The 17,902-nt window shown below is 57.2% G+C and overlaps 1 protein-coding gene across 2 annotated transcripts in view; it reads right to left on the minus strand.

Moving 5' to 3' along the window:
• Positions 1 to 3,307: 3,307 nt before the first annotated feature.
• FXYD6 (FXYD domain containing ion transport regulator 6) overlaps positions 3,308 to 17,902 on the minus strand; it is a 55,152-nt gene continuing 40,557 nt past the window's right edge. For both annotated transcript variants that reach the window (XM_077839752.1, XM_077839751.1), the window contains 7 exons: positions 10,693 to 10,755; positions 7,404 to 7,442; positions 7,161 to 7,235; positions 6,440 to 6,476; positions 5,412 to 5,461; positions 5,240 to 5,282; positions 3,308 to 3,645 (listed from right to left, as the gene is read on the minus strand). In XM_077839752.1, the coding sequence (XP_077695878.1) occupies positions 5,254 to 5,282; positions 5,412 to 5,461; positions 6,440 to 6,476; positions 7,161 to 7,235; positions 7,404 to 7,442; positions 10,693 to 10,750 (288 nt within the window). In that variant the 5' untranslated portion in view covers positions 10,751 to 10,755 and the 3' untranslated portion in view covers positions 3,308 to 3,645; positions 5,240 to 5,253. The remainder of the gene's footprint in view (positions 3,646 to 5,239; positions 5,283 to 5,411; positions 5,462 to 6,439; positions 6,477 to 7,160; positions 7,236 to 7,403; positions 7,443 to 10,692; positions 10,756 to 17,902) is intronic.

Below are 17,902 nucleotides of genomic sequence, written 5' to 3' on the forward strand. Positions count from 1 at the left end.
TGCTCCGCCCGGCCAAGCTGGGCTCAGCCCAGAGCAATGCAAGCAGCAGAACGGCCATCCTGCAGGAAATCCCAACAATTAAAAAACGAAACAAACATTTGGCCCAAATTGGGATGAGAAGTTGACATACTGAAATTACCTCAGAACGAAAAGTTCCAAAATACTTTGATTCCGAAACGGGTACACGATTCAGCGCTCCTGAGCAAAACCTTTCCCTTCGGTTTGTGGAACTGACTCCAAGCGTTTCACTTCGAATAAGTTCAACGGTAAATTGCATTTCCCTGTGGTGGTGCACTGCCTCAAGGGAGTGCCCGATACCCCTGTTCTGGACAGCCTATATCTCCCATGATGCACCATGCTACTTGGGCAGGGGAAGATTGCACTGCATCCTGGGAAGCTGTAGCTGTGAACTTGAATGATTGTTAAGAGTAATCGTATTTATTATTTGTATTGTGATATCACCTCTGAGCCCCAGTCACGGCCCAGCACCCCATTGCGCTAGGTACTGTGCAAAGACAGAACAAAAAGGCAGTGCATGCCCCAAACCCCTTACCAGCTGGGTCTGCTAACCACCGGCCTTCGCTTCCATTCAGGAAAGAGGATTTGGTCCTCCCCTTAGACATCCCGGCATTATGGTGCAAAACAGTTAGAGAATCACTGAGATAGAAATGATATTTTATTCCTTGTTTTCCCCATAGATTCTGGGTCACAACACAGAATACAACAGTCCATTATCACGGCAGCAAGGTTTTTGCTGATTTAAAATGAAAACACAACAGTTGGTTTTATTTTACAACATTCAAGATTTTGCCATTTTCTACATATATGATTTTAATTTTTTTTTATACTGACTGCACACTACAGACACTGAAGTCACTCTGAACACAGAACTCATGGTGTACGTACAGCTAACACTCGGGGGGCGGGGGGGACTGGGAGGGGTTTTGCTTGTTTGCCTGTTTGAATCAGTAGAATGCCACCAAGAAAAAAAGAACATTTTACTGCCTGCTACAGGGTGGACGAAGAAAAGAGTCTGGAGGTGCACAACACGCATTCACTCTGCCTTACGCTGCGGGACAGGAGATGCTTCCCATCTCACACACCACTGGAGGAAAACAAAATACTGTGTCCTGAAGTCATTGATCCCAAACAAACCTTCCTTCTGCTCACTAAATCTTCCTGGAACGGATCTGGACCTACACTGATGTTCTGAAATCTTCATCTCCCTTGAATTTAATTTTATTTCTTTCCCCTTGTTTTATCTCAGGTTGGGTTTGTGCATCTGCCTGGCAAGTGCAGGGAATCTTACAAGGTAACCTGACCACATGAGTTTGCCCCCTTGTAATGCATAAGTCACCAGGAAAGACGACAGGACTGGGACATATTCCTGGGTAATCAGAGGTTTGGATAAGTGACCAGACTTTGGGAAGTTTTGGGGGGAAAATTCACCCCGTGCCCTGGGCCAGCACAGAGGCAGGCAACACTTACTCCTAGTTACACCTGGGATTGTTCAGTCTGCGGAAGAGAAGAATGAGGGGGGATTTGATAGCTGCTTTCAACTACCCGAAAGGGGGTTCCAAAGAGGATGGATCTAGACTGTTCTCAGTGGTAGCAGATGACAGAAAGAGGAGTAATGGTCTCAATTTGCAGTGGGGGAGATTTAAGTTGGATATTAGGAAAAACTTTTTCACTAGGAGGGTGGTGAAATCTCCTTCCTTAGAAGTTTTTAAGGTCAGGCTTGACAAAGCCCTGGCTGGGATGATTTAGTTGGGGACTGGTCCTGTTTTGAGCAGGGGGTTGGACTAAATGACCTCCTGAGGTCCCTTCCAACCCTGATATTCTATGATTCTATGAAGGCAGCACAAGAAATAAGTGGTGCATGGCCCACCTGCATGGGGGCAGCCTCCACCCTATCAGAGCTGCCCTCTGAGCCCTGGAGGGTCACCCAGCACCATTCAGGGCTCTGTTTTCTCTGCAGAGGCAGAGGGGAGTGTTGTACAGCAAGTGGGTTATGGAATTACACATGACATTAATGCCAAGGACTCAACCCCCTGTACCCCACCACAGGGCACTGGAAAGGAATTAACAAAGGTGTGGCCACTCAAGGTAAAGAGCTGCTGCGTTTACTCTCCTGCAGTGCTCCATGGATCCCTTTGCTGGTTTAGACAAAAAAGAACTGGCCCTTTAACAGAGACAATGTCTGAGACGAGACCTGTTTAGTCCTCAGAGACAGTCTGACCTCCTCCCCGACCAACCGGCAGAGTCACACAGAATGGGAGGCGGGGAGCAGGATTACTGGCTGCACTGCCAGCTTTCCCACATAGTGTCACTGTGCTGGGGCATTTCACAGAGATCACATTTAAAATAACATCTCCCGGGGGAGAGGCGATTTTAGCTGTGAGCTCAGAGAGGAGGGTGCTGCAGCGACAAGCCACATGCTTCAGAGACCTCTCCGGGGTTTGAACTGGCAGAAAGGTGCGGTCTGAGAAATAAAAGCATCTGGCTTTTCTGCTTTCTCCTCACCAGCCAGGGCCCCTGGGGCCGTGCTCCGGGGGCACATGAAGGTTATTGCTGATGCTGCAAAACGCAACTGCAATCTGCTCCCCAAGGGTCTCTTCCAGCCCTACCGTGTTGTATTTTATCTGCAGATTCAGTTTCACCAAAACAAAACTGAAGTGATTCCTGAAGCCCCATCTAAACTAAATAGAAACTGCATCACAAGAACAAGAACCTGCTGCGTGCAATGCTTGGAGCGTGCACCGTCTGTGTTGCACGTGTGCACACCCCAGCCATCCACAGCACAAGCACTGGCTGTAGCGACTGGCTGCCACAACTGGGACGAGGCCTTGAGCTGAGCTCTGGTTCAACTGGCACCACTGGCCGTGGGTTTCTCACGAGAGCCACAGGTGCAGAGCCTGAGCCAGGATTCAGATTTCAAACTCCCCAAAGCCCAGGAGGGAGTCTGGGCCTGGGCTCTGGGTTTGGCCACCTGAGAACTCTGGATGTGAGTTCAGATTCAGACCCCCCGCCCCTTCATCAAACATGCAGAGTCTGGAGCCAGGGGGTTGGTTTGGACCCATCTCCAGTTCTAACAGACTTCCTGCCTCGCCAAGAGAATAAAACACAATCAGCCCAGATGTGAAAATAATACCCCCTTCCAACCCCCTTCCCATTCCCACCCTCCTCCCTTCCTCAGTTAGCAGTGTGGCGTATGAGCCATGTTCCTAGGTCTGAGAGGCAGCCACCCAACCCCCCCCTCGCCCCCCCCCGAAAGGATGAAGAACCACACCCCCAACGTGGTGCCAAGCCAAGTGCCATGGGGAGCACATCCTGACAATCTCACACAGCCGCGCACCACTCAACAGCACTCGAAAAATGAAGAGAAACTTACTAATACGACATCGTCAACAGCTAGCCTTAGAGGTGATGGTCGTTATACATGAACGTTACACATTACAGTGTAGGCAGACAGTATGGCGTGTGGAGTTTAGTTAGGTTTTTATACAGAGAACCAGTATTAAAGTACAGTGGGTAACACAGACACAGCTTCTTTGCATCTCCTCAGGAGGACCTGTTGCTGTCATTCTTGCTTTCTTGCAGGTCGCTTGCATTTGTGGTCCAAGTGTCTGTCCTCAGGTCTCTGATCTGTGAGAAGGGAGGACAATGAGTCAGTCTGGCTCCTGCTACTCAATCCCTCATCAGGGAAGAAAACAGAGGAGACACTAAGAAAAAGCCAGAAAAAGACAGATTCCACTTGCTTTGTCTGGCAAAGATTAACTAGAAGCAGGTGCTTGTTCACTGCAGCAGACACTTCTGGGACCCAAATTTACATTTTCTTTTTAAAAAATCCTGTATTTTGGTGCCACATTTTCACATCTGCACTTATGCAATCCGAGAACAGACACAATGGCATTGACCTGCCTGACCAGTTCCCGCTACCCAACAGAGCACGACAGTGAACACTCTCAGACAAGGGTTCGCAATCTACCCATCACTTTAAGAAAATGTCACTGCAACAAAAACATTCAAGGAAAACTCCATCTGTGAGCAGGGAGTCCCTGAGCAGAGACAGAGGGGAAATGAATCTGTGCTTCGTGAATTCACTCAGCTCTACATAGAACCAGTAGGAAATACAGATGGAGCCGCAAGCAGCACGCACAACAGGACACCAGCAGGTGGAAGCAAGGAAACGTAAGCCAAGTTACTGGGGTAAGTGCCTGGTTTTGCAGGGTTTGTAATGTCTTAAGAGAGCCCAAGGACCCATCCTGGTATTTGAGGTTCCATCCCAAATTAACCAACTAGAACTCAACCTCCAAATAAACAGCCCGAGCAGAAGGGCCACAGATCTTAACAACAGGGCTCCTAGAGTCATGAATGCTAGGCACCCACTTTGCCAGAGGCACAAAGCACCTTTCCCTGGTAGTAAAGCACCACCTTAAGTGTAACTGACCCACCAAGCCGCATTCAGAGAGTACAGTGAAAACCCAAAATCTCCAGAAAGACCATGCCTCTAAGGTGGGTTATAAAGTAGGAGGAGCATCAGGAATGTAGAGCTCCTAGAGAAGGGAAACTCCCCAGCTAGCCATCCTGTACCCAGTGGCCTTACGGCTTGCATGGTGTTGAGGACGCAGGTCAGGAAGGGACAGAGACATGAACACCAGGGAGCACTGGCTTGAGGAATGTAAAGTGTCAGCCCTGCCCGGGCAGCGGAGAGGCAGGTTACAGTTACACAGACAATCCGACGCGCCGCTGCGCTCCGCACAGATCGCACGTGTGTGGCTTTATCGTTCACAAATCGCACTGCCGCAAACCAGCCCGGATCTGAGTGACAACAGGACGCCTGACTCCCAGCCCCAGAGCCGGATCTTGAGGGCCACGTCGGGCCCTGTTTGGCTCTCACGCCCATCAGTCTCACCTTCGGTAGATTCACACACAGGCATGGGAGACCAGAATCAGGCCCTTGGGTTTTTCTGCAGGTGTCACATGGGGACTTTATCTGAGTACAGGCCTCAGGACCGGATCCTGGAATGGATCCGATACTGCAGCACAACCGAGTAACATGTAAACCCCCCGATTTGTGCTGGGGTCCTGTGCTCCCTGCTCGGAACAAACTGCACCCCTACCCCACGCTATCCCTGCTAACATCGAGCGAGGCTCTGACCTCAGCCCCGTGTGCGGCTGCCATTCACCCTGTCCGGCACGGAGAAGCAGCACATACGAAAAGCTGGGCGTGGCTCACCTGATGGCTCTAGTTCAGTTCTCTGCCTTTTGCGCCCCTGTTGCTGCAAAGAAAATGGCAAAACGTCTTTAAAAGTTCAACCAAGAGGCCTCAGCCACCTGCCCAGCAAGCAGCCAGGGGCCATCTTTCGATGAAACACAACATGTGTGCAGCAAGGGAACCAGGTTCTTACCGTTTGAGGCAATCAAGTTCTCCGCCTGAGCCTCCTCATCCCCAGGGGCTCTGCAACGAGAGATGCACAGTGAGAACTGCGAGGCGCCACCCCTTGCCAGTGCACAGAGCAGGAGTTTGGACACCGCTAACAGTGCATGATGCTGGGAGGGGCTGAGCACAGAGACCAGGTGGGCTATGCCTGCTCAATGCCTGTCAGGTTAGGACCTTCGTTTTATGACCCAAATGCACCCCAGTGAAGAAACGTGGACTCTCGTCCATAACCACCAAACCAAGAGCAAACCGACTCAGACCAGGGCGGGAGTTGGGGTGGGTGGGAGCCCCAGCAACTCAGAGATATGGGTACTACAGAGCAGCAGTCAGGGGTGGCTGTGAGCTCTCGGCGCACTGGGGAGGAGATGCTCTCAGTCTGTTGGAGGGAGGGAGGTGTGAGGGGAAAAGGACCTGTTGTACAGTGGCTGGCTCTCTTGGTTAGCCTAAGTTTGCTCAAGCCTCTCTGGCCCTTAAAGGGCCCTATATGAAATAAAGCAGGCCCCCATCGAGCCCCCGGCACACCACTGCACCATCCTGCAATATGATGGTTGGTGGAGCCAGGGGACTGCATGCCGGGCTCCTGGATGTGCTACACATAGGCTACAACCTCCACTGAATTGGCAGGTTCCCTAGGAGAAAAGCAATCGGAACGTGCAAGGAAAAGCGTGTCCCAGTCGGGCGAGGCTGGCGAGTACACTAGGACTCTCCTGATTGGCTAATAACTCGAGTCCTGGCCCTTGGGAAGTGCACCCCAGACAGCTCGGCCCCCAAGGGGTAACCGCCCCAAGCAGACATCCTGCCCTTGCTACTCAAGAAACCTTGTGGCACTCCCTGCGCTTTGGCTGTGGAAGCAGTACGGAGCATGGATCCTCATTTAGCGGGAACGTTCTAGCAGCTGCTATGTACCTATGGATTTATTTATGGGTCAAGAGTCTAAAGAGCGTTCCAATTCCAGGCAGAAAGAGTCCACCGGCTAACCACCACTCGCACGCGTACCTGGGCTTTTGGTTGAAGCTGCATCTGCACCTCCTGCCTGGAAGAGTAAGAAAACACCATGAGCGTATGAGAGACACCCTCTCTTTGGAACAGGTTGCGGCCATTCACCCCAGGTGCTTCCCCAAGAACTTCACTACCCAGGAGCTCCCGAGCCCCCCGGCCATGGGTCCATGCTTCGCGGGCTGCGTTTGCAGGTATGCTATGGATCTGCAGCATTCCCAGCAGCCTTCCCGAGTCTCATGCAGCAGTGGTGAACGACAGGCAGGGGGATGCCGCAGAGCTCTTGCCTGTGGCGGAAAGGACCCAGAGCCACGCCACAGGTTAGAAAGTCACCTCCTGTGCTGTCTGAAACAGCACTCAAAACAAACGTTGAGGAGTCAGAGTGTGCAGCATCCCACTGGGGAAGGGGGGACAGGGGAAGAGGGTAGCCCCGCCAGTGAACTGAGAGGGGCATAAGGGCCCTTCAGCAGAAACATGGCCCTCAAAGCATGTTGGTTTTCCCATTTACACTAAGGTCCGTCTACACTGCAGCTGGCAGGGCTGTTTCCAGCTCGGGGAGATGTAAAGAAGCAGTGTGGCTGCAGCAGCCCGGGCTGTGGCATAGGCTGGCCACTGGAGCACAGTCCCAAGACCTGAGGTACGTCCCTGGGCAGCCAGTTCTTAGCCATGAGGTTCTTCCCACCATCTCACTGGGCCACTGACTCAGCCCTCACCAACTTACTGAGTATAAGGAGAATTCCAACAGAAAACAAGACCACGGCAAACACCAAACCGCCGATCCTCAAACTCTGGTAATCTAGAGGGAAAAAGGCAAGGGAAGTTTTCATTTCCAAGTGGGCTGCAGCGTTCAGACAAACATGGTCAGGTCTCACACATGCGCACACACAGAGTCCTGTTAGCGCCACGAGGGTACATACTGTGCACACTCATCCATGCGCATACCACTAAGGACTCTGATGCTCACCATAGTTGAAAGGATCTTTTTCCTTCTCTTGATTGGCTGCTGGAAACAAAACAGACAAAAAGTTTGTGAATATGAGCATTGTGATTACAAGCACTGTACCAAATCCCTCTAGGCATGCAAGGTTTAACTTGCATTGAATTACTACTTGTGCTATTGTAGAGCTGAGGACTCTCCATCAGGGATTAGGGCCCCATTGTGCAGGGTGCTGGACAAACACACAAGGAGACGGTCCCTGCCCTGGTGAGCTACAGGCTAAGTGTAAGGTGAGAGACTTGTCTGCATGTGTCCAGGTAGGACCCTAAAATCTAGGCTGGGAACATATGTGAATAAGAGGGTCCAAGATTGGGATGAGTTGCTACTATATTTGCTGTTTGCTTACAGGGAGGTACCCCAAGAATCAACTGGCTTCTCCTCTTTTGATCTCCTATACAGAAGGAATGTGAGGGGACCCCTAGATCTCATCAGAGATGCCTGGGAAGGGGACATGGAGGTAGAGGGAGAGCCAGTAGCTGAGTACGTACAAAGGTTTAGAAAAAGAGTTAAAAAAGACATGATGGGTCTAACCTCACAAACGAACGGCACGGTATGATAAACATACTTGGAAACACTCTTTTGAAATAGGAGACTGGGTGTTAGTCCTAAGCCCAGCAACAAAATACAAAATGCAAAAAATCTGGGCAGGACCTTTTGAGGTGACAGAGGTGAATGAAGATACAGACCATGGGAAAAAGCCTCATGGGAATGCTGTCCCACAGCTGGTGCATGTAAACAGATTTACAGCCTATCACAGAAGGGGAGCCATGGTAAACATGATCTGCTGTGCAGAAGGGGAAACTGAGGCACGCCACCTCATTGATTTGACGGCTGAATGCCAAACTGACTCGGTCTCTGGAAAGCATCAATATCTGGAATGCGTTAACACCAGCTGAAAAGGCAGCGGTGTTGTCCGTGCTGCAAGAGCACAAAGAAGTGTTTTCTAGCAAGCCAGGGAAGGCACACTTGCTCACCCACAAAATTGTTACAGAAGAACCAAAGCCACCTCCCAGCAGACCCTACAGGGCCCCTGGCAAGGTGCAAGAGCAAATTCGTGCAGAAGCACAAAGCATGTTATACTTGGGAGTAATTAAAGAGTCTGATAGTTCTTGGCATCACTTGTGGTCTTAGGCCCTACAAAAGACAACACTGTAAGGTTATGTGTTGATTACAGAAAACTCAGTGCTGTCACCATACCAGATGCTTATCCTATGCCTAGAATTGATGATATGCTGGGTATCTTAAGCAAAGCTAAATATCTCAGCTCTTTCGATTTGGTTAACAGAAACTGGAAGATTCCTTTAGATGAGGATGCACAGAAAAAAATCTGCTTTCATGACTGATATGGGTCTCTGTGGGGTCACAACATTAGCATTTGGGTTAATTAATGCAGGAGCCACCTTTCAGAGGCTGCTCAACCAAGCGTTAAACAGTTTGCAGGACTCTGAAAGAACCCGTGTGGATGATACAGCAGTGTTTAGCAACACCTGGGCTGATCACAAAACACACCTAACTGTAAAAGCCTCTAGGTGTAAAACTTGACCAGCCGGAGTTCCTTATTTGGCACACTGGGTAGGGGAGATCAAAATATCCCCGGATCTCTTCAAAGTTGAAGCCATAGTGAACTGGCCTATGCCCCAAACAAAGAAGCAGGTCCAATCTTTCATAGGTCTGGTATTATAAGCTGTGACAGAAGGTGTGTGTGTGGGTTCAGTGACCTCATGTCTGCAATCACAAATCCACGTAAAAAGACAAAGCCTAATGAAGCTGTATGCACAAAGGCATGTCAAGAGGGGGTTGATAAGATGAAGAAAATCTTGTCTGAAAAGCCTGTTCTAGCTAGCTCAGATTTTGACAAGTTTGAACTGTGCATGGATGCATCAGACCCTGGTTTAGGGGCTGTATTAAGGCAGTCTGGGAAGAACAACAAGAAACATCCCCATTGCTTTCTTACGTAAGAAATTTGACAACCACTGAACAAAACTATTCTATCATAAAGAATGTTATGCCATTGTGTGGGCAGTAAAGCAGTTACAGCCCTATCTTGTCAACAGAAAGTTCAGGGTATTAACAGATCATTCTCCATTCATCTGGCTGCACAAAATTAAAGCCTCAAACGCCAAGCTTCTGCGTTGGAGTCTTACACTATGTGAATTTGATATGGAAATTGTGCATATCAAGGGAAAAGAAAATATGGTGGCAGATGCCCTATTCAGGAGAGAGGGCCCCAACCTGTTGCCTCCAGGTCAGCCAGTGGCTCCCAGGCTGTAGCTTTCTCTGGGGGGAGGTGTGACAGAACGCACCCCTATATTCACACCCTAGACACACTGTAATAATCGGTGTACAAGGCATGCCTTCTGAGGGATCATCTGAAAATGCATAACTTGCTGATCTGTAATATCATGGCAAAACGTATGGAGCAATGTCATGTGTGAAGTCATGAACATAAGCTAAAGCCATGACTGAAGCGTGTTTCCCAGATAAGTCTGAGGAGGGGCTAAACCAGTTTCTCAAAGACAAAGGGAAGTGGACAACCCAGCCAGGTGTCAACAAAGCAAATGGGCCATCCCCTATCAAGCAGCCATTCTTTGGCAAGAAAGAGGCGGCAGGGAGACGGCAGCACGGCTTAGCTGTGCCAAGTAGACACTCACCATTTTCAGGAGTGTTTGTGCTCCGTGTGGCTTGCACTGCCCACACTACCGTGGGGACACAACTCTCTATTGGTGCTAGTTCCCATCGAGCTACTGCGAGCGAGCTGGGGAAACACATCCCGAGCTCCCAGCATTGATGTGGCCACAGTCAGACGCCCTGAGGCCAATTGCTCACATGCAAGGCAGCGTGAGTGGGTGCAGGCAGAAGGTGGAGGAAGCTGTAGGGTAAAGCAGGGTGGATACGGACAGGTTCTCATGGACTCCTGCTAAATGCTTTTCTCAGTGGCTGTGTTACCCGAGCTTATGGCCCCATGTTCCCACTCAGACTGTGTACGGCTGGCCAAACAGGTGTCCCTGAAGCTGGACCAGTGCCCTCCCTTAGCAGCTCCCCTGATGTTTGTTTGCTGTGAGTGAGTTATATTTTTAAAAGTCCTGATGCTTCGTCCACCCATCAGTTGTGCCCCTGCCAGCTCCAAGCCCGGGGGGTACACAGGCCAGCACCCCGATCTGGATGCATAACTGCTTTTGTCTGCCTGGGTCCCAGAGGCCTTTGGCTGTGCCCCTTCCCCCTCCAGAGTGCAAGGTGTGTGGTTCTTGATACCTACCGTCCGCTAAGACCACAGGCACCAGCAGAGAGCACAGAAAGATCAGCGCTGTTTCCATGGCCACTAGAACAGAGAGGAGGACAGGAGTTACTCTTTGCAATAGGCAGGACAAAAGCAGCAGAGCAAAGGAGCGAGGAAGGGAGCAAGGGGGCTGCCTTAGGTGCATCAGACTCACTCCAGCAGATCAGACAGTAGCTGTGCCTGGACCAGGACACTGGATCCAACAGCTCTGGAACGTCAGGAGAAGTTCAGAACCAGAATCCAACTCCATCGCTTGGGTTCAGCCCATCGAGTTCCGTACCCTGGCTCCAGCAGCAGCCAGTGTTTGATGCTGCGCAGGGACGGCAGCGCACCAGGCTAACAGTGCAGTCATGTCTGTGTAGAGGAACTACTCCTTCCTGACCCCTGCAGGGAACCAGCTTGCACCCTGAAGCCTGACAACTACTAATAGTTTACCTCAAAGAATTATTCACCCTCTTTTAAAGCCCAGCTGCAGCGTTACACTCCCGGCAGGCCGGCTGCGAGGCACCATCCGCTTTCCCAAAGAACTGGAAGGCCGGCATCATGCTTGCTGTTAAAGGTGTAAGTGTTGGCCTAGTGGGTGAGTAACCTGGAGCCACGCCTGGTACTTGGCCCCTTGTTCTCCAGACTGGCCGGAGCTGGGACCCCATTTGGGCATGGGCGGGAGGTGACTTTGGTTTCCAATACCAGTTAGGGGAGAGCTGAAAGAGCCATACTCAGATGGACTCCCAGCTTGGACGGATGGTGGCCATTGCATGGTCCCCTTTGAGGATCAGGGCTGGGGGCAGCAGGCACCAGGGACTGATGGAGGAAAGTTGTTGCCCTTACGCTGTATATCATCAAACACAAGACCCCATTTTGCCCAGCCTGAGCCCTCCTCCCCATCATGATTCCCAGGCTCCCCACCCTTTTCTCCATGTACCGGAGCCAGTTTCTACCTCAGCAGTGAGCTAGACTCCGGCCTGCACAGACTAGCTACAAACAGGCAGAGGGGCCTGCTCTACAGGGACACCTCCACCCCTAGCCCGAAGGCTGTGGGGCTCAGCCCAGAAAAGGGTCTCTGGCACCCTTGGCACCTTCGCTGTGGTCCTGGCTTGGCCGCCTTAAGTGGAGCGAGCAGCCTGCTGCAGGTTGCGGGGTTACTGGTCGCGAGGGCAATTGCTGCTCCAAGGTCACTTCACGCTGTGGGGGCCTTGCTGGCTCCCACCATCGCTGCCAGGGTCAGCACTGTGCTCTTCACCAGAGCATGTTTTAATGGGCCCCATTAGCATAGTAACTGCTGCCTGTTCCTGCAGACAGCGCTGCCCTGTCCTCGGCTCGGGAGCGACGGAGCCGGCCCTGCGTGCCCCAATAGTAACTGCTGCCCGTTCCTGCAGACAGCGCTGCCCTGTCCTCGGCTCGGGAGCGACGGAGCCGGCCCTGCGCGCCCCAATAGTGACTGCTGCCCGTTCCTGCAGACAGCGCTGCCCTGTCCTCGGCTCGGGAGCGACGGAGCCGGCCCTCTGCGCCCTAATAGTAACTGCTGCCCGTTCCTGCAGACAGCGCTGCCCTGTCCTCGGCTCGGGGCGACAGAGCCGGCCCTGCGCGCCCCAATAGTGACTGCTGCCCGTTCCTGCAGACAGCGCTGCCCTGTCCTCGGCTCGGGAGCGACAGAGCCGGCCCTGCGCGCCCCAATAGTAACTGCTGCCCGTTCCTGCAGACAGCGCTGCCCTGTCCTCGGCTCGGGAGCGACGGAGCCGGCCCTGCGCGCCCTAATAGTGACTGCTGCCTGTTCCTGCAGACAGCGCTGCCCTGTCCTCGGCTCGGGAGCGACGGAGCCGGCCCTGCGTGCCCCAATAGTGACTGCTGCCTGTTCCTGCAGACAGCGCTGCCCTGTCCTCGGCTCGGGAGCGACGGAGCCGGCCCTGCGCGCCCCAATAGTAACCGCTGCCCGTTCCTGCAGACAGCGCTGCCCTGTCCTCGGCTCGGGAGCGACGGAGCCGGCCCTGCGCGCCCCAATAGTAACTGCTGCCTGTTCCTGCAGACAGCGCTGCCCTGTCCTCGGCTCGGGAGCGACGGAGCCGGCCCTGCGCGCCCCAATAGTGACTGCTGCCCGTTCCTGCAGACAGCGCTGCCCTGTCCTCGGCTCGGGAGCGATGGAGCCGGCCCTGCGCGCCCCAATAGTGACTGCTGCCCGTTCCTGCAGACAGCGCTGCCCTGTCCTCGGCTCGGGAGCGACGGAGCCGGCCCTGCACGCCCCAATAGTGACTGCTGCCTGTTCCTGCAGACAGCGCTGCCCTGTCCTCGGCTCGGGAGCGACGGAGCCGGCCCTGCGCGCCCCAATAGTGACTGCTGCCCGTTCCTGCAGACAGCGCTGCCCTGTCCTCGGCTCGGGGCGACAGAGCCGGCCCTGCGCGCCCCAATAGTAACCGCTGCCCGTTCCTGCAGACAGCGCTGCCCTGTCCTCGGCTCGGGAGCGACAGAGCCGGCCCTCTGCGCCCCAATAGTGACTGCTGCCCGTTCCTGCAGACAGCGCTGCCCTGTCCTCGGCTCGGGAGCGACGGAGCCGGCCCTGCGCGCCCCAATAGTAACTGCTGCCTGTTCCTGCAGACAGCGCTGCCCTGTCCTCGGCTCGGGAGCGACGGAGCCGGCCCTGCACGCCCCAATAGTGACTGCTGCCCGTTCCTGCAGACAGCGCTGCCCTGTCCTCGGCTCGGGAGCGACGGAGCCGGCCCTGCGCGCCCCAATAGTGACTGCTGCCCGTTCCTGCAGACAGCGCTGCCCTGTCCTCGGCTCGGGAGCGACGGAGCCGGCCCTGCGCGCCCCAATAGTGACTGCTGCCCGTTCCTGCAGACAGCGCTGCCCTGTCCTCGGCTCGGGAGCGACGGAGCCGGCCCTGCGCGCCCCAATAGTGACTGCTGCCTGTTCCTGCAGACAGCGCTGCCCTGTCCTCGGCTCGGGAGCGACGGAGCCGGCCCTGCGCGCCCTAATAGTGACTGCTGCCCGTTCCTGCAGACAGCTCTGCCCTGTCCTCGGCTCGGGAGCGACGGAGCCGGCCCTGCGCGCCCCAATAGTGACTGCTGCCTGTTGCTGCAGACAGCGCTGCCCTGTCCTCGGCTCGGGAGCGACGGAGCCGGCCCTGCGCGCCCTAATAGTAACTGCTGCCCGTTCCTGCAGACAGCGCTGCCCTGTCCTCGGCTCGGGAGCGACGGAGCCGGCCCTGCGCGCCCCAATAGTAACTGCTGCCCGTTCCTGCAGACAGCGCTGCCCTGTCCTCGGCTCGGGAGCGACGGAGCCGGCCCTGCACGCCCCAATAGTGACTGCTGCCTGTTCCTGCAGACAGCGCTGCCCTGTCCTCGGCTCGGGAGCGACGGAGCCGGCCCTGCGCGCCCCAATAGTAACTGCTGCCCGTTCCTGCAGACAGCGCTGCCCTGTCCTCGGCTCGGGAGCGACGGAGCCGGCCCTGCGCGCCCCAATAGTAACCGCTGCCCGTTCCTGCAGACAGCGCTGCCCTGTCCTCGGCTCGGGAGTGACGGAGCCGGCCCTGCGCGCCCCAATAGTGACTGCTGCCCGTTCCTGCAGACAGCGTTGCCCTGTCCTCGGCTCGGGAGCGACGGAGCCGGCCCTCTGCGCCCCAATAGTGACTGCTGCCTGTTCCTGCAGACAGCGCTGCCCTGTCCTCGGCTCAGGAGCGACGGAGCCGGCCCTGCGCGCCCCAATAGTGACTGCTGCCCGTTCCTGCAGACAGCGTTGCCCTGTCCTCGGCTCGGGAGCGACGGAGCCGGCCCTGCGCGCCCCAATAGTGACTGCTGCCCGTTCCTGCAGACAGCGTTGCCCTGTCCTCGGCTCGGGAGCGACGGAGCCGGCCCTCTGCGCCCCAATAGTGACTGCTGCCTGTTCCTGCAGACAGCGCTGCCCTGTCCTCGGCTCAGGAGCGACGGAGCCGGCCCTGCGCGCCCCAATAGTAACTGCTGCCCGTTCCTGCAGACAGCGCTGCCCTGTCCTCGGCTCGGGAGCGACGGAGCCGGCCCTGCGCGCCCCAATAGTGACTGCTGCCCGTTCCTGCAGACAGCGTTGCCCTGTCCTCGGCTCGGGAGCGACGGAGCCGGCCCTGCGCGCCCCAATAGTGACTGCTGCCCGTTCCTGCAGACAGCGTTGCCCTGTCCTCGGCTCGGGAGCGACGGAGCCGGCCCTGCGCGCCCTAATAGTAACTGCTGCCCGTTCCTGCAGACAGCACTGCCCTGTCCTCGGCTCGGGAGCGACGGAGCCGGCCCTCTGCGCCCCAATAGTAACTGCTGCCCGTTCCTGCAGACAGCGCTGCCCTGTCCTCGGCTCGGGAGCGACGGAGCCGGCCCTGCGCGCCCCAATAGTGACTGCTGCCTGTTGCTGCAGACAGCGCTGCCCTGTCCTCGGCTCGGGAGCGACGGAGCCGGCCCTGCGCGCCCTAATAGTAACTGCTGCCCGTTCCTGCAGACAGCGCTGCCCTGTCCTCGGCTCGGGAGCGACGGAGCCGGCCCTGCGCGCCCCAATAGTAACTGCTGCCCGTTCCTGCAGACAGCTCTGCCCTGTCCTCGGCTCGGGGCGACAGAGCCGGCCCTCTGCGCCCCAATAGTAACTGCTGCCCGTTCCTGCAGACAGCGCTGCCCTGTCCTCGGCTCGGGAGCGACGGAGCCGGCCCTGCACGCCCCAATAGTGACTGCTGCCTGTTCCTGCAGACAGCGCTGCCCTGTCCTCGGCTCGGGAGCGACGGAGCCGGCCCTGCGCGCCCCAATAGTAACTGCTGCCCGTTCCTGGAGACAGCGCTGCCCTGTCCTCGGCTCGGGAGCGACGGAGCCGGCCCTGCGCGCCCCAATAGTAACCGCTGCCCGTTCCTGCAGACAGCGCTGCCCTGTCCTCGGCTCGGGAGTGACGGAGCCGGCCCTGCGCGCCCCAATAGTGACTGCTGCCCGTTCCTGCAGACAGCGTTGCCCTGTCCTCGGCTCGGGAGCGACGGAGCCGGCCCTCTGCGCCCCAATAGTGACTGCTGCCTGTTCCTGCAGACAGCGCTGCCCTGTCCTCGGCTCAGGAGCGACGGAGCCGGCCCTGCGCGCCCCAATAGTGACTGCTGCCCGTTCCTGCAGACAGCGTTGCCCTGTCCTCGGCTCGGGAGCGACGGAGCCGGCCCTGCGCGCCCCAATAGTGACTGCTGCCCGTTCCTGCAGACAGCGTTGCCCTGTCCTCGGCTCGGGAGCGACGGAGCCGGCCCTCTGCGCCCCAATAGTGACTGCTGCCTGTTCCTGCAGACAGCGCTGCCCTGTCCTCGGCTCAGGAGCGACGGAGCCGGCCCTGCGCGCCCCAATAGTAACTGCTGCCCGTTCCTGCAGACAGCGCTGCCCTGTCCTCGGCTCGGGAGCGACGGAGCCGGCCCTGCGCGCCCCAATAGTGACTGCTGCCCGTTCCTGCAGACAGCGTTGCCCTGTCCTCGGCTCGGGAGCGACGGAGCCGGCCCTGCGCGCCCCAATAGTGACTGCTGCCCGTTCCTGCAGACAGCGTTGCCCTGTCCTCGGCTCGGGAGCGACGGAGCCGGCCCTGCGCGCCCTAATAGTAACTGCTGCCCGTTCCTGCAGACAGCACTGCCCTGTCCTCGGCTCGGGAGCGACGGAGCCGGCCCTCTGCGCCCCAATAGTAACTGCTGCCCGTTCCTGCAGACAGCGCTGCCCTGTCCTCGGCTCGGGAGCGACGGAGCCGGCCCTGCGCGCCCCAATAGTGACTGCTGCCTGTTGCTGCAGACAGCGCTGCCCTGTCCTCGGCTCGGGAGCGACGGAGCCGGCCCTGCGCGCCCTAATAGTAACTGCTGCCCGTTCCTGCAGACAGCGCTGCCCTGTCCTCGGCTCGGGAGCGACGGAGCCGGCCCTGCGCGCCCCAATAGTAACTGCTGCCCGTTCCTGCAGACAGCGCTGCCCTGTCCTCGGCTCGGGAGCGACGGAGCCGGCCCTGCACGCCCCAATAGTGACTGCTGCCTGTTCCTGCAGACAGCGCTGCCCTGTCCTCGGCTCGGGAGCGACGGAGCCGGCCCTGCGCGCCCCAATAGTAACCGCTGCCCGTTCCTGCAGACAGCGCTGCCCTGTCCTCGGCTCGGGAGTGACGGAGCCGGCCCTGCGCGCCCCAATAGTGACTGCTGCCCGTTCCTGCAGACAGCGTTGCCCTGTCCTCGGCTCGGGAGCGACGGAGCCGGCCCTCTGCGCCCCAATAGTAACCGCTGCCCGTTCCTGCAGACAGCGCTGCCCTGTCCTCGGCTCGGGAGCGACGGAGCCGGCCCTGCGCGCCCTAATAGTGACTGCTGCCCGTTCCTGCAGACAGCGTTGCCCTGTCCTCGGCTCAGGAGCGACGGAGCCGGCCCTGCGCGCCCCAATAGTGACTGCTGCCCGTTCCTGCAGACAGCGTTGCCCTGTCCTCGGCTCGGGAGCGACGGAGCCGGCCCTGCGCGCCCCAATAGTGACTGCTGCCCGTTCCTGCAGACAGCGTTGCCCTGTCCTCGGCTCGGGAGCGACGGAGCCGGCCCTGCGCGCCCTAATAGTTACTGCTGCCCGTTCCTGCAGACAGCACTGCCCTGTCCTCGGCTCGGGAGCGACGGAGCCGGCCCTGCGCGCCCCAATAGTAACTGCTGCCCGTTCCTGCAGACAGCACTGCCCTGTCCTCGGCTCGGGAGCGACGGAGCCGGCCCTCTGCGCCCCAATAGTAACTGCTGCCCGTTCCTGCAGACAGCGCTGCCCTGTCCTCGGCTCGGGAGCGACGGAGCCGGCCCTGCACGCCCCAATAGTGACTGCTGCCCGTTCCTGCAGACAGCGCTGCCCTGTCCTCGGCTCGGGAGCGACGGAGCCGGCCCTGCGTGCCCCAATAGTAACTGCTGCCCGTTCCTGCAGACAGCGCTGCCCTGTCCTCGGCTCGGGAGCGACGGAGCCGGCCCTGCGCGCCCCAATAGTGACTGCTGCCCGTTCCTGCAGACAGCGCTGCCCTGTCCTCGGCTCGGGAGCGACGGAGCCGGCCCTGCGCGCCCCAATAGTGACTGCTGCCCGTTCCTGCAGACAGCGCTGCCCTGTCCTCGGCTCGGGAGCGACGGAGCTGGCCCTGCGCGCCCTAATAGTAACTGCTGCCCGTTCCTGCAGACAGCGCAGCCCTGTCCTCGGCTCGGGAGCGACGGAGCCGGCCCTCTGCGCCCCAATAGTAACTG

Source organism: Eretmochelys imbricata, chromosome 22 (assembly GCF_965152235.1).
Source record: "Eretmochelys imbricata isolate rEreImb1 chromosome 22, rEreImb1.hap1, whole genome shotgun sequence".
NCBI lineage: Eukaryota > Metazoa > Chordata > Testudines > Cheloniidae > Eretmochelys > Eretmochelys imbricata.